The sequence below is a fragment of the Lampris incognitus genome, chromosome 12, assembly GCF_029633865.1.
Source record: "Lampris incognitus isolate fLamInc1 chromosome 12, fLamInc1.hap2, whole genome shotgun sequence".
In the NCBI taxonomy this organism is placed as follows: domain Eukaryota; kingdom Metazoa; phylum Chordata; class Actinopteri; order Lampriformes; family Lampridae; genus Lampris; species Lampris incognitus.
In genome coordinates, this window is record NC_079222.1 from 29,686,839 (window position 1) to 29,709,751 (window position 22,913).

The following is a 22,913-nucleotide window of genomic DNA, read 5'->3' on the forward strand; positions in this document are numbered from 1 at the left end:
TTTTGTTTTTGCTGCATCAGCTCCATCAGGCTGCTAGGTGCAGCATATGGATATCTGTAGAGGGAAACTGTAGAAGGGCTTAAAAGAGGAGACAGTATAGTGTATTAATAAATTTTAAAAAAAATCATTGGCTGAAGGGAGCTTAGAAATATCAGTAAAGACTGAAATGAGGGACCTTTGTGTTGTTTGCTCTCCCCCAGCTTTGCTCTTCCTTTCCCCCTGGGTCAGAGACCTCCTGCACCCATGGGTGAATCTGTGAAGGACAGGCAGAAAATAAAATGATTTCTTGCACCGAATGAGAGCCAGAACGAATCTAAACCGAGCAGCTTTCCTCCTCCCTATGCTTCAGAGATAACGATTTATTTGATAGGTGTTCAGACTAAAGGATTAACTTTGTTCCCCCTTTCTGAACTTCACTTCTGTTGCTTAGCAACAGTTTTTGGTTCTAGAGCCCCTTGCTATGCAAAAAAAAAAGAAAAGAAGAAGGCTTTGTGGTAGAGGTTGTAATGAGTCTGGATGGGATTGGCTCAGAAATGAAATGGATAACTACACCCCACATCCGTGCATCCATCCACCCATCCATCCATCCATCCATCCATCCATCCATCAACACACACACACACACACACACACACACACACACACACACACACACACACACACACACACACACACACACACACACACACACACACACAACACACATGCACACACATATACATACACAGACACCTACACCCTCCCTACCTGTTAAGAGACCAGGACCCATACCCTCAGACTGTGTCTGCACTAGATGGCGCACACACCAGATGCAGATGAGGAGCACAACAATCCATACAACGTCAACAAATGGGTCACAAATAGGTCATGCAGATCAGGACCTTGCCCCACGCCGAACTATGAAGACCGTGACAGGCTGGCACTATCTCTGCTCCCACGGAGAAATGATACACCTCTGCAAGTTATTCACTGCGTGAAGATTAGGATCCTTTATCACCGAACAAACTCGGTGAGACCACAACATCAAAACAGCAGAAGAGAGCTTCGTGTATAGTGACCAGCTGTGATTGCAGCAAATTCAGGCTGAAGAATCAAAGAGAAATTTCCATCGCTCAGCAGAGCTTGACCTTACCCACGAAGCTGTGAGACCTTAGTCCATTGTTATTCAAAGCATCGTCTCAATATTAGTACAACATCTGTCATAAAACCATTAACACGTATGCAATGGGGAAAAAAGCGAGATACTTGCAGAAATAACGCACACCAGCTGCTGTGTTTCGCAGGGGACGTGAAAACTCGAGATCCTCTCCTCACCTTTCATGCGTTTTCCAAGGTGAACGGTGAGACGGGTGTCACAGATCCGCACCGAGCGAGACCTCGGTCCCCTTGTTTCGCATGCCGAGCGAGGCGCACGCCATCGTGCGTGACAACAAGGTCGGTTATTTCCGCAAAACCCCGAACTGCACGAAGACGCAAAACGCCGGTAACCATGCATACAGCGGACGGCTTGTCGCGTTCGGCGCCCGTGCGGCGAGCTCTCACGAGACGAGGCGGCTTCTCTCGATGCGTCTCTATCCACAAGGCTACATGGTTCAGTCGGCGATACCTGCGATATCACCAACTGGACAGTATCCGAGTCCAACCGCTAAGATCCGTTACACGGCACACGTGCCAGCCCCGCGTCCGCCGACCTGGTCACGCGTGCGCCTCTCTGTGTGTTGCGCGACTCTGATACATTGTAGCCCACGCGGATAGTTTCAGATGGTCCCGTGCGAGATCAAAGCCGCTGCCACAGTGCAACTGCGTTTGCCTTAACAACTAAACGTTCTGCCCTGCATAAAGAACAGAGCATCTGCCCTATCAATGACGCGCTAATCCCAGAATGTACCCCGCTGGACACTTGGACACTTAAAATGTCCCACTGTAACCGATGTGCACCCAGATAATGACATCTTCACTACAGGGCTGCCGGGCCACGTCAACAACACGGTTTGTAAATCTGCTCCTCGACCACTCGTTATGCTGCTCTACTGATTATCCCATGTTCAGAATTTGATAATTACAGACTGTAGTCAAGATGGGATGCTTAAGTGTTGCTCCATTAAAGACTTTATGTCTTCATATTTTTCCCTCTCCCCTCCCCCTCCCCCGTCTTTTTTTGCCTCATCATTAATAGTAGCATCACGTAGAATGAGTGTACGACACTGCTCTCCCCCTTTTATGACGTAAACGGTCTTTTCTTTGCAATGACTGGACAACATTTTCTGACAGATGGCTCCGTGATACTTTTTCAGACAGTCACTTACAAACACGGAATATTCGCATCTCATCTGAAAGTGGTGCAGAAACTGAGCAGTCGTGAGCACAGTGCGTTACATAACATTTATTTAACGTGTTTAATTTGTGTACGCTGGTTTTCAGTGAGGACAGGCTAAAACCACAACACCATAAAAAGCCATTCTCAGATTACCGGAGGCTTTGACTGAGATTAATGCAGATGTGTAATCTTAGTGGAATGTACTGACCCCAAGTGCCAGCTGTCAACTGTGGTCTCCAAACAAGAAAGATAAGCATCCGCTGTTACACACATATTACAAATACCGCACATAAGGTATTCTGCTTCAACATTAAGGCAATTTACAATCAAGACACATCAAAGTGGAAAAAACAATCTTTTACGGAATTTCTTTGGTTGTAATTCTGTCGCACAACATGCACACGGTTAACTTCAGCTGGTGACGGTGCGTGCACGGTTTCTTGAGTGTGCGGTCATGACGGTGTTTCTGATATAGCTCAAGCTCGCTTTTTGGTTTTGACCAGGCCTTTCTCCACCAGGCAGCGGTAGAACTCCTGGATGTATGTGTACACACACTTCCAGTCGGGCTCGTCCATCCGGAGTAAGTCGTCAACATCAAGCAGAGGAGGGCAGTCTGCCAGCTTCCTACAACCGTAGAGCGAGAGAGAGAGAGAGAGAGAGAGAGAGAGAGAGAGAGAGAGAGAGAGAGAGAGAGAGAGAGAGAGAGGAGGGATGAATTTGGAATTTAAAACAGCTCTATTAAACAGGAAAACAAAATGTAACAATGGCACGTCTTTTTAACGATGTGAAACAAAGTCACTCCTCCACATTAACCTGTCCTATAAAGACGTAATTTTCACCGCAGAACCGATTCACATATCAGTTAAGAGAGAGAGAGGAGGAAAAGAGAGAGGGGGACGAGAGAGGGAGACAGAGGGAGACAGAGAGAGGGCGAGGGAGACAGAGGGCGAGAAAGGGAGAGAGGGAGGGAGATCGAGAGGGAGAGAGAGTGAGGTGAGGAAAAGGGAGAGAGACAGGGAGAGACAGAGAGAGGGGGAGAAATACAGAGGGGGGAGGGAGAGACAGAGTGAGAGAGGGAGAGAGCAAGAGAGAGCGACAGAGAGGGAGGGAGAGGGAGACAGAGGAAGGGAGAGAGATAGAGAAAGAGAGTGAGAGAGAGAGAAAGGGAGCAAGAGAGAGAGGGAGAGGGGGGGAGACAGACGGAGAGAGGGAGAGAGGGAGCGAGAGAGAGGGAGAGAGCGCGAGAGAGACAGAGCGAGGGAGAGGGAAAGAGAGAGAGAGGGAGGAAGAGGGAGAGAGAAGGGGGAGAGGGAGAAGGAGAGGGAGCGAGAGCGAGAGAGGGAGACAGAGAGGGAGGGAGAGGGAGAGCGAGGGAGGGAGGGGGGCGAGAATACAAAGACTAACAGAGCCTCAAATAATGAATTCTCCCAAGTGGAGGTACCCAACAGCAGATAAATCACATCTCCCCAAATCTCGCAGACCTCTCGGCTCATATCTACAAAGCAGTCCGACTTTATGTCCTATAAGCTGCATCTGCACATTCATACGAGGGATGGAAGCTCACTCCGCAGTGGTGAAAGCCAGCTGAAAGTTGTCCCTACGCTTGTTGGGATTAAGGATGGAGTACTCGAAGGCATCAGGGAAGAAGCGATGCACCAAGGCGCAGAAGGCTATGCCATCAGCCCAGCTGGAGGAGAAGTTACGGATGTCCACGCCCTGTTTTGAACCGATAGACAAGAACTTAAACGTCAGGAAAAACAATATATATATATATATATATATATATATATATATATATATATATATATATATATATATATACGAGAAAGAAAAATCGACGAGAGAAGAACTTAATATAGTTTCATGGGAGAGTAATGGCGAGCTGAGGGCAGAGTGTGGAGTTTACCTCATATGGCTCTGTTTTGGCCCGGCACCAATCCAGCAGCATCTGTTTGACATTCTTAGTCGTGGGCGCTGCACTGGCGGGGCATTTCACAGCTGGGGCAACAGCGGCATTCACCTTGCTGGGGGAGGAAAAAGATGCACAAAATGTACACACAGTGGGCCAACTTCATCCTTATACAGGACATTTTAGGGGTCCCCCCCCCCCCGAGGTGGCAAGCATACCTTATACCCCTGATGGCTATATCCTTGTAAACCTAAGAGACATGCTGCAACGTTTGGCTGTGAAGTCAAGACACCTGAGGGGGGGCGTGTTTCCGCGAGGTTGACTCACCTGTGCGTCGTCTTGTTAAAGGCACCGGGGGGTGATGGCGAGAGCTGGCTGGTTGGCTCTGAGGAAGAGTAGGGAAAAACAGGACAAAGATTTAAAAAAACTTCAATATGAATTAAAAACGCTCCCGCTGGTCAACAGCGCAGCGTATTGTCCCTGCAGAACATGATGGCGGACTGACTGTGCTGTGACGGCTGCTGGTTCATCAGCCCCCTGGCCGGGGTCAGCGGCATGCTTGTTGCCCCCCCTTTACTCAGACCCTGCTGTTGCAAGTCCTGCTGCCGGGACCCGCGCTCCCGCTCCCGCTTCTCTGATGGGAGACAAATGGGGGGTGGGGGAGTAAGCCAAGGAACCGAACAGTTAAAGGGTTTAGACGCTGCTGCGGCGTGGTGGTCTGACGGAAGTGCGGTGACGCAATGTGTGGAGCAGTTGCTGAATGAAATGTTGCGCGTGGCTGTCACCTCTCTTCTTCTTGAGCAGATCCCTGAGAGCAGCTCGGATCATCCGCCGCTCCTCAAAATCACGCGCCTCGTCCAGCTGTGGCGAGCGAAACCCGGATATAGAATTAAAGAATAGAGAAGAAATGATATAAAAACAAAGCAAAACAGAAAAACCAGCCATACCTTTAAAGCGGTGCTTTTCAGCAGCACGCTGCGTCCTTTTTTCCCGTGAAGTAGACATTTTTAGAAATTCAGAAATGGTCAATCAACTCCTATATATTTCAGTATCATACAGGAGTACCATAGCAACAGCACTATAATTGGTTAATTTTACTTCTTTTTTGTACTTTATTGTTTGAGGATTTGTGTATTTACTTTACTGTGTAAGGATTTTACTTCATTGATTTTATTGATTTATTTATTTATTTTTACCAGTTGAGTGAATCTGAACACTGGAGTTGAAGACGAGTTCTCAAGGCCGAATGAATTAGAAAGTGATTTCTCCCGAGCTCCTACTAAAGGTCTGTACAAGCAATAAAACATTATTTTATTTATTTTGTATGAATAGTATATCACGAGGTGATTTATATTTTAATCAATGTGTTTATTTACTTTTATTGGATCTGAAAACCAAATTTTCTTTGCAAGGCGCTGTACTTTTCGAACCCCCCCGCCCCAGTGCAACTATTAGGGCCTGTAGGTCATTAGACATGTTAACTTGCACACCATCTTATTGAGAACCTCTTCATCCTCAATAGCAGACAGATCCTGGGCTGTCAGGGGGCCTGATGGACCGTCAGTCGCTGCTGGTTTCCCAGAAGCCTTTGCCTCCATTTCCAGATTTCTGGAGGACAGCGAACGCAACAACTCTGAGGACACAATCCTTAAACTATATGCAACAAAAAGTCAGGGGAAAGGCATATTGTAAGACAACTTTTAGGCCTACAATAACACACACACACACACACACACCCAGTGATGATACGCTAAACCCAGAACAGTGAGACATGGGGAGAAAGACAAAGCGAGGGACACAAAAGAGGCCAGATGAGCAGGTTCCAGTCGTTTGTGAGGTCACAGTTTGTTTAAATAATAGGGGGTTGACCATGTCTCGGGCTGTGTTAGCTATTAGCAACACCCAGTCATGATGACTAAATGGCAACTTTTAACATCCATCCATTACCCAAACCGCTTATCCTGCTCGGGGTCGTGGGGGATGCTGGAGCCTATCTCAGCAGTCAGCGGACTTTTAACATCAAACCCCCCCAAATCTTGGTTATTTTGAAGAATAAAACAACACACTTAATCATATTGAACAAAAACAATACAAAGTAAAGTTACAAACCCAGGGGGGGGGGGTGTGTTTGCACTTGGTTTGCTGGCAGTCTGCTGAGCATTTGGGATGTAAACGTTCCCCGTGTGCTGATGTAAACCATGCAGCAGCAGCAGCAGCAGCAGCAGCAGGAGAGCTGCAAGTGTTTGTGCTTCCCGTACCCTTCCCTCTCACACAGCACCCAGCTCAGAGCCAGACCGAACCGCCCGAAACTTGTACAAATATAGCCATGCAACGGACCGACTCCCCTCCTGAACCACCTGACAACGGTGTACAACTGTTTAGTCCCAGGCAAACACTGCCTGTAGCTAGGCCAACACACCAACAACAAGAGGCACACGATGCATTGACTGAATTAGAGAAAAGGCATTGCAGTAACATAACATGTAAGATGATATGCGCGCGCAGCGACCGCGGGGGTCCGTCCGGGAGCAGCATCACCTACCTGCTGTCAGGGAGCGGTGTCCTGTCGTCAAGCCAAGGATGTTCCGGCAGTCTCACAGATGTTCAGATGTGTGCGTCCTTCCCTAACAGCATCCAGCGTACATGCTTTCCCTGTTTCCCCCCCTTCTTTAAATTGGCACGGGGAAGTGTGTGAGCCCGGCCCCCAATATCACACCACCCCCCCACACCCCCCCCCTCGCTTCATAAGGACGCATGTTTGGAGAGTTGGTTGGACATTGCTTACATGAGCCACTCAAAATGAGGAGGAAGAACACACTGTCTGTCCTTCCATCCCTCCGTACCTTTCCTTTTACAACTGTCTGACGCCGACTGCACGCTGGATGATGTCATGTGAACCCCTCAAGACTCACGCTCGGGGAGTGCTTACACATGACTGATGACACAATGTGACATCGAGCATTCCAGCTACAGATCGTTTTGAGGGCACCGCTCACAGAGCTTTTGGCGGGAAAGCAAAGGGTTAATCTTTTTTTTTTCTTTCCCCCCTTCCTCAAAGCAAGTGAGTAACACTGCCTTATTCAGGCAAAAGGCTCGCGGGTTGCTCAGCGACCCCCCCCCCCCCCCCGCCTCACTGGAGGCAGAGACATCTGTATCTCGGAGGACAGGACGCGCCGTCCTTCGCTCACAAACCTGTCAGAGGACGGACAGAATAAACAAGACACACTTTCTGACGACCATTTTTTGTGTAAAGCATAAGACCGACGCAACGTATAGCACAAGAAACCTCAGAGACGAACGACACCACCTAGTGGTGAACACGAGACATGCTCCGTAAACACGGCAAACGGCATTCGGCCCTGGTTTAATTCCCTTGGGTCCTACTTCTAACCAAACTCCCGCCGGAGGAGGAATGTGAAATTAATTTGGTGATTAGTTACGCTAATGAAGAGTTGGACTCGCTAAAGAATAACCCACCGGCCTCTACAGTCGTTATGAATGTAAAATAAAATAAATCTTTCACAACCTCCCATCCATTTTCCAAGCCGCTTATCTCAATTGGGGTCGCGGGGGTGCTGGAGCCTATCCCAGTAGTCACTGGGCGGCAGGCGGGGGGAGATAGTGCCGACACACGCGCGCGCACACACACACACACACACACACACACACACATTCACATCTAGAGACAATTTAGCACGGCCGATTCACCTGACCTACATGTCTTTGGACTGTGGGAGGAACCCGGAGCATCCGGAGGAAACCCACCCAGACACGGGGAGAACATGCAAACTCCACACAGAGGACGGCCCGGGACGACTCCAAGGTTGGACTACCCCGGGGTTTGAACCACAGACCTTCTTGCTGTGAGGCGACCGCGCTAACCACCGCTTCACTGAGCTGCCATGTAATGTATGTTTAGCTCATACATGCTGTCAGCTTTTATAAAGATCAGAAATGCTACCATGCATGGTGGCTAGCGCTGTCGCCTCACAGCAAGAAGATCCTGGGTTTGAACCCCGAGGTTGCCCAACCTTGGGGGTCATCCCAGGTCATCCTCTGTGTGGAGTTTGCATGTTTCTCCCCGTGTCTGCAGTGGGTTTTCTCCGGGTGCTCCGGTTTCCCCCACCATCAAGAAGACATGCATGCTAGGGTTCATACTCTTGTCTGTGCCCCTGACCCAGGCATGGCAAGAAGAGCTGGAGTTGGTCCCCAGGCGCTGCACGGCGGCTGCCCACTGCTCCTAGCTACACAGCTAGGATGGCTTCAAGGCAAAGCATAATTTCTCTATGGGGACCAATAAAGTGAGAACTGATTCTTACAAACTGTCAACACAACATACACAGAGCCAGTAGTTGGGCAACAATCTCAAAAAAAGTGGGCTACAATGGACGTCAAAGGTTTGAATTGAACTACATTTATTAGCTGTAGTGCCACACCGCATTACAGACTAACGCAGCCAGAAACTTGGTAACTTGGTTTTGCAATGCTTTGCTGAAGTCTAACACATACAACTTCTACCCAGGCAACCGCCAGCCATGCTGATGACTTCTGCTCATCGCCCGCACCGAGTACACAGTGAAATGCAAATTTTGGAAATTACATATATAGATATATATATATATCTATATATATATATAGATATATATATAAAACACACAGAAAGAATTCAGTAATACTCTAGAACTGTTATACCATTGTCAAAATTTCTCTCAAAAAATAAAGCACATGGCAATTATGTCACTCTTGCACCTGTATATTTGACGCAGGCATCAATGACTGTAAAATTCATAAATAAAATAAAATAACTATTTACATTCAACTAATTTTCTAAACAATCCAAAAACAATGCAATTTGTGCGCAGGAGTCATACGTTTCGAAGACAGTATCTTCCTAAATTTGTCAGTGCAATATGCTCTTTGCCCCCCCCCACCCCATCCCCAAAATCTGCCAAACACAACACCGATGAGAACAAGCAGCCATTACTTGGCAAACCGCCACTGACAGCGATGTTTTAACAATTAAGACAAGAATGTTTGGTTTAGTGATGTATCCTTACTGTACAGATGCCTGTCAAGTTATGAAAATGGATGTCTTGCCAAATGCGGTTATATTTTGATAAAACTAATGTAGCACAGCTCTTCAAAGTGGTACGCTATCTGTTATGCGTACACAGTGTGTAAAGCCAGGTCGGAGACTTGAGAGGATATTAGCTGCTTGATCTCACTTCAAAAGCAACATCTTATCAATTAGTGAAAGGGCTTAACGAGCTAGAAGTGACAGCTGAGGTATTCAGTAATGTAAAACCAATAAGATGCTCTGAATGTTACTTTTAAACCTGCATTCAGGATCAACGATGACGTCATAGTTAATAAAGTATTGTAACAGCAAAGCCATTAAATAAACATCAGTATTGTGTAACTACTTCTTTAGGTCCATCTATTTCTACCCCCCCCCACCCACCCCCCCTTTTTCTCCCCAATTGCACCTGGTCAATTACCCCGCTCTTTTGAGCCGTCCCGGTCGCTGCTGCACTCCCCTCTGCCGATCCGGGGAGGGCTGCAGACTACCACATGCCTCCTCTGATACATGTGGAGTCGCCAGCTGCTTCTTTTCTCCTGACAGTGAGGAGTTTCACCAGGGGGACGTAGCGCGTGGGAGGATCACACTATTCCCCTCCGGTTCCCCCTCCCCCCGGAACAGGCACCCCGACCGACCAGAGGAGGCGCTAGTGCAGCGACCAGGATGCATACCCACATCCGGCTTCCCATCTGCAGACACGGCCAATTGTGCCTGTAGGGACGCCCGACCAAACCGGAAGTAACGAGGGGATTCGAACCCCGTCCATCTCTTTCTTGAGGTGGAAAAATGTATATTAACTGAGTAATTGCACAAAATGTCTCAAAATAAACCCAACAATGTCGCCATCTTCTCAGGTGGTATGATGCTACTGCTAGGCTAGGCCGTCTACAGAGAAACCAGCTTCTAGCAAAACGGAGACAACTGCACAGGCTTGTGTCTTAGTTTTTTTTTTTTTCTTGTGGGAAACTAAAAATATCTTGTAAGCAGGAGTGATCGGTTCTGTTCAGTGACAGAACCTGCCCCACACAGCCTTCTTAAAGGTCCAGCTTTTAACACACCATCTAGCAAACGCTAGACGGAGGAGGTAAGACAAGCAATAAAGAGGATGATTTCAGCTCCTTACAGTTTACTGGTCTGCTCTTACACACCTGGGCAAGACTCCGACTACACCTCTCGGAGGGACAGCAAGCAGCCAGTACAGGCGGAAGACAGGAACTTTTATTGACCTCTGGAAGGTGTGAATATTTCACATGCAACACCTTTAAAAAAACCCAAAACAAACAAAAGTACCATTTTGAAATTGACAATTTTTCTTTTTTAATTTTCCCCCTTTTTCTCCCCAGTAGTACCCGGCCAATCGCCCCGCTCTCCGAGCCGTCCCGGTCGCTGCTCCACCCCCCTCTGCCGATCCGGGGAGGTGCTGCAGACTACCACATGCCTCCTCCGATACATGTGGAGTTGCCAGCCGCTTCTTTTCACCTGACAGTGAGGAGTTTCACCAGGGGGATGCAGTGCGTGAAAAGAATCACGCTATTCCCACCCAGTCCCCCCTCCCCCCCTGAACAGGCTCCCCGACCGACCAGAGGACACGCTAGTGCAGCGACCAGGACACATACCCACATCTGGCTTCCCACCCAAAGACACGGCCAATTGTGTCTGTTGGGACGCCCGACCAAGCCGGAGGTAACACGGGGATTCGAACCGACGATCCCCGTGTTGGTAGGCAACGGAATTGATAATTTGAAATTGGGGAAAAATTTCAGGGCCCAACAGACATCTTTTCAAAACCCATGACTGTTATGGTCATTTGGCAGCAAATTAGATCATCCACCCTGATAATGTTGGGGCATAAAATTGTTTTGTGACCAGAAAATCATGTCATTAAAATACATTAGATATTAACCACTGAAAGAAAACACTGTAGCTCTGCTCCACTGAGGTCAATGTTCAATATGTACTCGTTAAAAAAATAAAACAAAATAAAATAAAACAATAAAACAGAGGCACTAGCGGAATAGAAAAACGAGACCTAGCAGAGACGACATCGGTTCGACTCAAGTGGAAACCATGAAGGGAAACTCAATCTTTCCTCTCCTCTTTTCCATGGGGAACACACTGCTAAAGCTGAGTGGGACTCCTTAGAGGCTTCATGAACCTAATAATGAAGGCATGCTGCACTATAAGTGATATTGTAAAAGGTGAAATTAATTGGACTAATTCTGCAGAGGCCATTTTTTCCTCCAAGTTGGTATAGAAAAAAAAAAAAAAGAAAAAAAAAATCTAGGCCATAACCGATAGGTTGCGCTGAGGACCATATGCATGGGGTGAGACGGGAGAGGATTCAGGCTTCCTGTGAGATCTGTGCTTTTCTAACTAAAATACACAACTGACTTGGACGGAACAAATGCCACGCCGTCTCCCAGGCTGGCCTGCGTGTGTCCGTCCACGTAAACTCCCTAGAAACAAACTTTTAATACCGCATCAAATGCCGTATTTTCTTTTTAACGCTCTCCCCACATAACATTTACACAAAGAAGCTGCCAGAAAACCCAGTCCCCTGCATCTGCAGGTCCGGGTGCGAGACAGATAAGAGTACAGCAGTACCACGAGTGTGTTTTTTTTAAAATCTTTTGTGCCCGTTCAAATTTAGGGTACAATGCTCTGAGTCTGTCCCATGTTATTATTAGACTAAGACACCTACATCACTCAGCCCATGTAGTAGAGTTCTCTGTAGACGAGAACATTTTCACAGTGACGCGTATAAGAGACAGTGGCGATACGTCATGACATGAGGTATCAAAGAGTTAGTGTGCTCACGCATGCATATACCACTACAGGCTATACAAGAGTACAGGATAAAGGAGAGAACTGAATCATCACCGTGATAAAGGCAACCTTTTTCTTGGTCGCTCCTCTTTGCAAACGGCACCGTCAGACCACAGGAGAAATGAATAAATTGGCAGAACGGAGACGTACACAGAACCGAACTTGACAAGCTTGAGTCACGTCATAATTGACGATGGCATCATGAGGTCAGTCCGTCTTCTACTCCTCGCCACCGTTTCATGCAACTAACCAAATATGGATAGCCGACTACAACCAGGGTTTCATTCGACATTCTTATCCTCTTCGCCGGCTTGAGTTCAGTTTATCTGTTTTTCCATTTTCCCATCCATTCTGTTTGGATGGCTCGATGAGGTTAGTTCGGATGTGATGGCGTTGTCCGTGTCGTCCTCGTTTCCGTTACGGAAAACTCTCTCTCCTGATCCCTTAGCTTTGGCTTGGCGGGCACTCAAGTAGCTGGCGATGAATTCTGAGTTCTGATAGATGAGCATGCCGGACAGCGTGAGCGCCACGCCAACACAACTCAGAGCAGACAACTCGCTGCCAAAGAGCAGCTGAGAGAGCAGCAGGTTTCCCACCACACTGAGGTTGCCCAGGATGTGCAGCGTGACAGCGGAGGTCAGCGTGATGACACAGCAGCTTGCCAGGTTGTACATGACGGAGCCCAGGCAGCTGAGCAGAATGAAGACCCACAGGTGACGGTCGTAGTGGAGCGGAGACTCCAGCATGGCCCAGTTTTCCAGAGCCAGAGCAGCGACGGCCAGGATGCAGAAGCTGGGAATGGACATCAGGTAGAGCAGGAACACCGAGTTGATCTTCTCCTCCTGGAGCAGGATACCTAAAGAAATGACAGCGAGGTGGTCAAAAACTAGAATATAAAAGCAAAATAACCAGAAGTATAAAACTAAACACATGCGTTCTCACTAAGTGAAGACATGTTCTCACCTCTCTAAATGTCCTATACATAAGAGCATGGTACTAAACGCCCTGGGAGGAGGCCACCTGCTAGCTTAACACTAGAACGACCAAGCCGGGCATTTTGATGGTGTTGGATTTTCAAAGTTTAATACATTTGTGAAAAAAAAAGAGAAAAAGATACAGACCTGTCACCTCCCGAATGCACCTAAAATTGCATATATTTGCATTAAAATTAGTTTTAGGTCAATTCCACAAAAAAAGTTATAAGATCTACCCAAAACGTTTGACAGCCCACGGTCGTTCTAGTAGTTTTTAAGTTCCGGTTGTTGTTTGGGACTGTTTCAATGGTTATTTTGAGTTCTTTTTTTACATTTCACGTTTTATTGGCCTTGTTACGTTTGTTAGATTAACAATATGTGTTTTCCGTTTTGTTTTTCAGGTAATATTTTCAATTTTGCTATTCAAGTTCGACCATGTCTCTCTCTAAATTGTTTAGAAATAGTACTATAGTTGTTAAAATGTTAATTTTGGTGTCAGTCGTTTCCTAACAGACATACTAACATGTGTAATGCATTAATATCTCAAATTGGGTATTTATCTTGACAGAATATAGAGTTTAAAAACAGGCGGTCATTTTGACCGCCCGTGGTCGATTTAGGTAGGAGTGAACTCCCAGTCGTTCTAGTGTTAAACAAACAGGTGCTGCTAAAGTGTGTTACTGAAAGGTAAACATACACATGAGACCATCACCGCCATGAGAGAGGATGAAAATAGCATGGTGAAACTCGAGACACGCCGTCCAACTTGTCTGGCATGTAAGGATGGATGGAAATCATAAGCCATGATTAAAAATAAAATATTAACGTGCTCTGTGCTCCAGCTGTCTAACCTAGCGGCTGCGGTTCATGCATCGCAGTCTACCACACCAAGCAGCAAGGCACAGCTGTCTCTGGTGCTTCATTTTGTGTGCTTCCTTCTTCTCAGCAGGTGAAGTTGTGTAGGGACACATCATCACTGTACAGCAATAGCCCGGGGGAGCAGTGACATAACAGGGAGGGTTTACGACCAAAACACGGCAGTCTCTCGGCGCAGCCACATTCTTGAGCTGTGTGTGGCTGAACGGCTCCACTTGGGACGACTGACTGAGGGGTGAAACACCTCGCTCTGGGAAATCTCACTGAGAGGTTTGTAGGGGAATATCTTATTGCAAGGCCTTCTCAGAGTCCGGACCTTGGTCTGCACTCGGACCAAACGGCAGCGCTCCGCACTAACTTTTTACATTGGTTGCAATGGTGCGCCTAACTTTTTCAGTTAGGTACACCGGCACATTAATTTAGGTGCACCCAACATTTTTCACTACGAGTTTTGGTGCCGCAATAATATATTTTAAGCGTTAGCTTTTTTTTGTCAGCTCGCTAAGGTGCAGATACATGTTTTTCTTTATTTAAATCACAGCACACTCAAGAAATTGCAATAACTTCAATTGTTTAAAAAAATAAAGTTAAAAGGGCTGATGTTTTGAGTGCTTGGCAAACAAAGACGTCAAACTCAAATAACTCAATCCGATGACGATGACTCCTCCGCCGATGATGCTGGGTCTGGGCTGGGCCTTTCAGGGTCGAGGACAGGTGTAACGGGCACTACGGCACTTTGTTTTGATGAAAACATAATCAACATTTCTCTTCATTTGACTTTTTTAATTTTTTTATTTTGATATACTTTATTAATCCCCATGGGGAAATTACGCTCTGCATTTAACCCATCCTAGCTGGGTAGCTGGGAGCAGTGGGCAGCCGCCGTGCAGCACCCAGGGACCAACTCCAGTTCTTCTTGCCATGCCTGGGTCAGGGGCACAGACAGGAGCATTAACCCTAACATGCATGTCTTTTTGATGGTGGGGGAAACCGGAGCAACCCGGAGAAAACCCACCACAGACACGGGGAGAAAATGCAAAGTCCACACAGAGGACAACCTGGGACGACCCCATGGTTGGACAACCCTGGGGTTCGAACCCTTCTTGCTGTGAGGCGACAGCGCTAACTACTGGGCCACCATGCCGCCCAGTGGCAATGGTATGTTTTAAGGATGTGACGTCGCTCGGGGAGTAGAGGGTGCGGTCTCTTACATACCTTGTTTTTTTTCTACCCGCATTCCGCGAACACCTGCCCTACTCTGCCTCTGATTGGCTAGTACTTGTTGCCTTCCTCAGTTAAATTGGTTAGGTTTAGGTGTAAGGCGTGAAATGGTTAGGGTAAGAATATCAGGGTCGAAGCCAGTCAGAGGCAGAGTGGGATGCAGTGGGACGTCTTCGCATAATGCGGGTGGGAAAATAACACTGCATACACACGGACACACGCACATACACTACCGTTCAAAAGTTTGGGATCACCCAAACAATTTTGTGTTTTCCATGAAAAGTCACACTTATTCACCACCATATGTTGTGAAATGAATAGAAAATAGAGTCAAGACATTGACAAGGTTAGAAATAATGATTTGTATTTGAAATAAGATTTTTTTTACATCAAACTTTGCTTTCGTCAAAGAATCCTCCATTTGCAGCAATTACAGCATTGCAGACCTTTGGCATTCTAGCTGTTAATTTGTTGAGGTAATCTGGAGAAATTGCACCCCACGCTTCCAGAAGCAGCTCCCACAAGTTGGATTGGTTGGATGGGCACTTCTTTGAGCAGATTGAGTTTCTGGAGCATCACATTTGTGGGGTCAATTAAACGCTCAAAATGGCCAGAAAAAGAGAACTTTCATCTGAAACTCGACAGTCTATTCTTGTTCTTAGAAATGAAGGCTATTCCATGCGAGAAATTGCTAAGAAATTGAAGATTTCCTACACCGGTGTGTACTACTCCCTTCAGAGGACAGCACAAACAGGCTCTAACAGGTACTATTTAATGAAGATGCCAGTTGGGGACCTGTGAGGCGTCTGTTTCTCAAACTAGAGACTCTACTGTACTTATCTTCTTGCTCAGTTGTGCAACGCGGCCTCCCACTTCTTTTTCTACTCTGGTTAGAGCCTTTTTGTGCTGTCCTCTGAAGGGAGTAGTACACACCGGTGTAGGAAATCTTCAATTTCTTAGCAATTTCTCGCATGGAATAGCCTTCATTTCTAAGAACAAGAATAGACTGTCGAGTTTCAGATGAAAGTTCTCTTTTTCTGGCCATTTTGAGCGTTTAATTGACCCCACAAATGTGATGCTCCAGAAACTCAATCTGCTCAAAGAAGTGCCCATCCAACCAATCCAACTTGTGGGAGCTGCTTCTGGAAGCGTGGGGTGCAATTTCTCCAGATTACCTCAACAAATTAACAGCTAGAATGCCAAAGGTCTGCAATGCTGTAATTGCTGCAAATGGAGGATTCTTTGACGAAAGCAAAGTTTGATGTAAAAAAAATCTTATTTCAAATACAAATCATTATTTCTAACCTTGTCAATGTCTTGACTCTATTTTCTATTCATTTCACAACATATGGTGGTGAATAAGTGTGACTTTTCATGGAAAACACAAAATTGTTTGGGTGATCCCAAACTTTTGAACGGTAGTGTACCTGCTAAATTTCAGTCACGCTGGTGTGACCAATGAAATTGTTTAGTAAACCTGACAGATTTTTGGTGGTGCAACCACAACGGTTTCACCCTGGAGTCCTGAACGACAAGTCAATCCGGACCCAGCCCAAACCCTGGTGTTTGGAATACAATACCTTATGAAATGTCTGGTTTTCTGTTTTGTGTCTTGTTGCTGCCAAGTTCACACGTTAGTTACACTGGAGAATTCGCTCTGGGGGGTGGTGCGAGGCTTTTATTGCACTTACGGTAACTTAACATGTATATTTGTCATCAACTCAAGTAGCACTATCTTCTCTTCACCTGGTTCACTGTCTCTTCTCTGCCCCACTCCATGTGTGTGAGTGTGTGTGGGGGGGGGCTAGCCCCACCCTCGTAGAGGAGAGAAACTAGCCTGACCATAAATGATAGTAATGATTAGCTTACTGGTACACTCATTTTCTTTAGGGTTAGAACCAATCAGAGGCAGAGCAGGGCAGGTCTTCGCCCTAAAAGTTATACAAAGTTGCATGTTCATTAAATGTTATTTTGTAATCGCCAACCATGACCTTGAATAAAAATCAGACGCATAACTTTTGAGTAATAAGTTTGAGAAGCCCTGTCTTATTGAGTTTCTTAACCCAGATGTCTTCCTCTATTAAAGCTGCATGAGGGAATGTTTCCTAGTCACATGTGACATTTTAATTCATTCATCATCCAAACTGCTTATCCTTACTCAGGGTCGTGGGATGCTGGAGCCTATCCCAGCAGTCATCGGGTGGCAGGCGGGGAGATACCCTGGACAGGCTGCCAGACCATCACAGGGCCCACACACACACACACACACACACACACACACACACACACACACACACACACACACACACACATTCACACCAAGGGACAATTTAGTATGGCCGATTCACCTGACCTACATGTCTTTGGACTGTGGAAGGAAACCGGTGCATGCGGAGGAAACCAATGCAGACACGGGGAGAACATGCAAACTCCACACAGAGGATGACCCAGGGCGACCCCTAAGGTTGGACTACCCTGGGGCTCGAATCCAGGATGACCCCCAAGGTTGGACTACCCCGGGGCTCGAACCTAGCACCTTGTGCTTTTCTGCAAAGTGACCTATTTTACATTTTTATAGACTAGCATTTACCTAACGTGTGCTATATTCATGCTGTCTAAATTTAAATCGACTACTTCAATTTTGTTGGTTAGACACAAATAAAAAAAAACACAAGAAGTCACTGTTAGAAATGGTGATTCACAATTACTTTTTCACATTATTCAAGTGACATGAAACAGTGTTTGGGAACTGCAGCCAACCAAAACAGCCTGCCGCTTCATCTTTTCCACTGGGCGGAAACTCTTATGCAGCTTTAAGGATACCTCCGCTTCTTCAACGCCAGAGAAAACAACATTCGTGGCCTCTGTGTCAAATAGAAGACCAGCTTTGCTGTTATGTAAGAAACCAAGACAGATCCCGCACGTTTACTGTATTTTCAAAGAGTAGAGTACTTCTTCTCTGAAAGTTACCACAATATGTGGACCTATGCTACCGGAGACCCTAATCTGCTCCAGCAGTTCCCATCAAAATGCTTAATATGTGTGAATTAGCTAAATGATGGCAGTAAGGCTACTACTTAACATAACACAGCCCAGCTGACATTAATTAAAAAGAGAGGAAACAAAACAAGCTGTCTATTTTCAATTACATCTTCTTCTTCTTTCAGCTCGTTTCCTGTTTCTCAGGGGTTGCCCTGTGAGGGCACAGCACCAATGGCGGCCGTTGTTAACCCAGGCCTTGACCCAACCTGGTATGGTCTTGTCAATCCGCATACTGATTTGGCAAAAGTTTTACGTCGGATTTTACGTCTATTTTCAAGTACATATTTGATTAAATTGCAAGAGAATAGCATCAATCCTGCAAGCTACTTATCAAATACAATGGACTATTTTAATTTCCCAAGAAGTCCTCCTTTTTTATTTGCCCTCTGATTGTTGAAGCATGTCCCGTCAAGAATAAAAACAACCCCTAGGTCTCTTTCAGGTAACGGAGCAATACCCAATCTGGCCTATAGAGACCAAATATTTACTGAATTGAATGGAAAGGATGAAGGAATGAGAAAAAAGTATGCTATTTTTACGAACCACAATGAGGCATGGGTGTGTTACTGCTGCGGTGAGGATGGAATCACTGAGTCATGAAAACAGTTTAAAACTGGGGACTTCTGTGTTGTTAGGGAAAATCATAAAGTACACTGTAGATTAGGAACATGACAACTGAGAGGTTATTTCCATTTTCACTAGCAGTAAAGAATTCCATGCTGTTCCTTACAATCCGTCTTATGCAAAAATACAGTGATTACGGAGTAGTTTTCTGTAATAATGAAAAACAATGTTATCGACACTATCTTGAGGTGACAGCAGAAATGGATAATGATAATGATATAAGATTAGACTGAAGTACTTACTCTGCTGAATAGTCTTGACACCCCTCAACATAGTGGCTGCAAATACAAAGAAGCAGCCAGTCTGATCAAACTGGACCTCACCCATGATGCTGAAGGAGGCTCCCAGGCAGATGGGCATCATGGCTGTATATTTAAGGATATGATGCTGTTTGCCCAAGATCAGTGTGGAGATCGCGAGAGTAAAGAGTGGGGTGGTAGTGTAGATCATTTGGGCGAATGACAGCTGGACATAGTTCAGACCCATGTTGCCAAAGGCGATACTGGCACAAAATGTCAAACTTAACAGGAACACCTTACATTTGGCACTGGGGGTCAGGTTCTGCTCTCCAACTCCTCTGTGGCGGATCACCCTCAGTTTGATCAGCCCATAGTCAACAACAATGGCTGTCAGCATATGCAGGGCCGATAACAGTAAAGGGTACCTGAAGTTGTAGACGGCAAAAATCCATTTGTTCAGACTGGAGATGGTGGTCCCTGTTACAAGCCACACAATGATAGCCGAGAGAAGGTGAAGCATCTCTGCAGGAGGCCTTCTCCCTCTCTCTTTCCGCACAGCCTCACATTTTGGGAAGCCATCAGCGCTGATCATGTTCGCATCATTCTCGTCTCTGTAGGGCAAACACATAGTGACTACTAAACACCCACGCATCGGCGAGACCGAACGAACGACTTCCAAAAAAAAACAAAAAACAAAACCGCTACAAGCTGCTTTCCTAGGCGATACTACGAGCCTGAATCCGCATCTCCTGGTTAACTTGCATTCTTGTGCCGCCGTACCACGTGTTTCTATTTTGCACCGAAGGCCAGTTGTGTAACCCACCTATACAACTGTAAAATGACCGATGCTGCGAAACCAGGAAGCCGGAGGGATGTGGGAGAAAGCCGCCTTAATGACTGGGGGGGGGGGGGGAGACTGTAGGCGCGCCTTCTTCTACAACGGGGACTTGCGTGATTGGTTACATGTCAAGACGATAAACATAAGCTGACGATGACGACTCCACTTTACAAAAAAAAACAACAAAAACCAAAACAAACGTACATAATCACACAGACCTTTCTCCAGTAACGCCGAGTTGGAATTTCCCGAAAACATGGCAATGAAACTACCCCCCCCCCCCGATGGGCTTTTCCGTGCTCGTTTTAAAATAGAGGCTTGCTTGGTGCCCGGGGGGACCACGTGATTCCCCGTGCGGCTGTAAAGCTCCGACGGACGACAACAAAACAAGACCGACACAAACGTCTACACAACGCGGGCTGCGCTGCACACCGCACCGCTGCACACGCACGACTCGCCGGTCCGCATTCACTGAGCGTCAGAAGCGGGCTGCCGAGTCGCTCAAGTATTTCACCGCACGATATCCGCAAAATAGGAGCCGCAAGTAGAAAAAATAAAACCAAACCTTACCGTAGCTCGGACTGTAGCTCGGACCCGTCGCTTGACTCGACAGCGGCCGTCAACTGGAGGGCTCTGACGTCATGTTAAGGGCACTCCAGCTGCCTAGCTAACCTTTCCGCCGTAGCTAGCTGTTAGCCGCTAACGTTAGCGAGGTCCGACAAACGCTGCCTAAAACAACCAGGCGAACATAACGGTTCGGCGAGCGGGCGAACACCTTGATTTTAGCACCGTCAAAATGTTTAGGGTTTTTTTTTTTGTACGCTACGAAGTACGACGAGACGTACTCGTCCGAATCCTCGTAACTTGTTTTGAGAGTCTTTCCGGCTTGACGCGCATCCCAGGGTCCCGGCCGAGTGTCCACGGTGGGCGCAGCGGAGCGGGGAAGGGGGGGGCAGTGTCATCGGGATCTCCGTTTAAAGGGGAACGCCACTCTTATTTATTCCGCGTAATATCAGATGAAGTGAAGGAGTCGATGTGATATAAAAATATAACACAGTTTACAAATATGTTCTGCTCAATATTTCTGTCAGAATGGGAGCGATTCAAATTTTATTGTTGACCGTGCCCTTGGTAGTGGGCTTACTGAGGTGTGTGTGTGTGTTTAATTAAATTCCCTCCCCAGTGCCCCACCCACCCCCCACCCGGCTTTTTAGATGTGTAGTGATATTTGTTTTGCCTTTGCCCCTGTTGGAATCTATGCAATCAAGAATGAAATGCATCGTTTATGAATTATAATTAAACAGACTTCTACTGACAGCAGTATATTAATATACAAACTGCACTGCATATGCAAGCAGAATATGAGCATGGAGCAATCACACACATGGTCAGTGCCATGTGCACCCTCTGACTTGTGTTCGAGGCCTGCAGCACATCTTAACAGTCCATCTCAGGGCAGAAGATAACGAGTGCATGGCTAAAACGTCAATATAATCTCCTTTCACTGTTATAACCTTCTTAATGTGTGTCCCAATTAGTCCAGATTAATTTAAGGGGTCAAATGCCAACAAATTGCAAGATATGGGTTCATACAGTGATGTATTTTGTCATTTGGCCCTCCAAAGCAAATATACACAGAAGAAACCGAGGAAACCTGTGCAACATTTAAAAGTTTGTGCCACTTGTACGAAACGAATACAACGACAGCTACATTCAAGAAACACACTTTTTAGCCACTGAAATATAGCCTATGTAAACAATTTAAACACTAAATATTCTGTTGGTTTGCTTTGTGTGCGTTCATCACTTTGACATGATGTGGCGAAAATCAACTTTTTCAAGTTGTTTAAACAATTTTTCCACTTGCAGCTTTAAAAAAGAAGATTAGATTTACGTATCAGTACATCTTAAATGTATGATTGGTCAACAGATGTCATCGTCTTTCTATTGTAAGTGCTAGAGTTGCCCCCTATGGTGAGTGTAACACAGGAAATGTACCATTGTTTCATCATCATTGCCTTCACAAATGACCCTTAACGTCCTTTGTCAACCATCCCTTTTGAATTAAAGACTGATAAAACTGATTAAACAATTTGATAGACTACAGAAATATATATTTGCATACATTTACACACACACACGTGTATATTCACCCCTATATAGTCAATCCTTGTGTATATGTCTGAAGATTGTTGTGGTGTAGTGTTATTACTCTATGTTAAATATGTTAAATACACTGAGAGAGCCACGAAACCCGAGTCAAATTCCATGTAGGTGCAAACCTACATGGCCAATATACATGATTCTGATTCTGGTATATATGAATTCATATTATGTCCAGTGAGAGTCTAAAAACAATTATCTAGGTGATGAGGCTTTTCACTGAGTGCTTATACACAAGGGAACCATGTAGAGATACCTGCCCTAACCCAACATATTTCAGTGGCCACAGGCAGACATAACGATTTGCATCGGCTGCACGATACCTCATTGGCACCATGACAACTATGCATCTCATGTGTCTTGATGCACGCTCAAAGCCAGGTAAGAAGATCAAGGAAGGTCGAATCAGTTCATCTGGATACAATGTTTACTGACAGACCTCATCACTCACTGTAGGTTATCCCCACCCTTATAAACAACACTGCTTAACGACCAAAACCAGCAACCAGGTTCATATGCAAATATGGGTGTGACCATTAACTAGAGTTTCAATCACACCCATATTTGTACATGAATCTGGTCGCTGGTTTCGGTCGTTAAGCACTGTATTGTTTATAAGGGTGGGGATACCTGCAGTCAGTTTAGAGTCAGCTGAGTGATGAAACGTATCCGTCAATAAACATTGTATCCAGATGAACTCAATCAACTTTCTGTGATATTCACCTCATAATTTCATTCTCAGATTTGTAACTTAATTTCCCAAAACATTTCTCAAATTGATGTACAATCTTGAATTTACTTAAG

The 22,913-nt window shown here is 45.9% G+C and overlaps 2 protein-coding genes and 1 long non-coding RNA gene across 4 annotated transcripts; all 3 read right to left on the reverse strand.

The window, feature by feature from the left end:
- Positions 1–25: 25 nt before the first annotated feature.
- Positions 26–1,392, reverse strand: LOC130121463 (uncharacterized). Its single transcript, XR_008811072.1, has 3 exons — positions 1,315–1,392; positions 176–253; positions 26–54 (listed from the first exon to the last, which is right to left on the reverse strand). It is a non-coding gene; the product is annotated as an uncharacterized LOC130121463 (long non-coding RNA).
- A 979-nt stretch (positions 1,393–2,371) lies between these two features.
- smtna (smoothelin a) lies at positions 2,372–6,929 on the reverse strand. Of its 2 annotated transcripts, none has more exons than XM_056291126.1 (8): positions 6,769–6,929; positions 5,717–5,834; positions 5,012–5,087; positions 4,732–4,860; positions 4,554–4,611; positions 4,224–4,341; positions 3,882–4,033; positions 2,372–2,941 (listed from the first exon to the last, which is right to left on the reverse strand). In XM_056291126.1, exons 2-8 carry the CDS (start codon positions 5,822–5,824, stop codon positions 2,794–2,796), a joined length of 789 nt encoding a protein of 262 aa, XP_056147101.1. In that variant the 5' UTR covers positions 5,825–5,834; positions 6,769–6,929; the 3' UTR covers positions 2,372–2,793. The 2 variants fall into 2 exon arrangements, with proteins under 2 accessions (XP_056147101.1, XP_056147100.1); XM_056291125.1 differs by having other exon boundaries at positions 5,717–5,879.
- A 3,953-nt stretch (positions 6,930–10,882) lies between these two features.
- Positions 10,883–19,709, reverse strand: slc35e4 (solute carrier family 35 member E4). Its single transcript, XM_056290983.1, has 2 exons — positions 19,112–19,709; positions 10,883–12,988 (listed from the first exon to the last, which is right to left on the reverse strand). The coding sequence occupies exons 1-2, from the start codon at positions 19,698–19,700 to the stop codon at positions 12,450–12,452; spliced, it is 1,128 nt and encodes a 375-aa protein (XP_056146958.1). The 5' UTR covers positions 19,701–19,709; the 3' UTR covers positions 10,883–12,449.
- Positions 19,710–22,913: the final 3,204 nt, after the last annotated feature.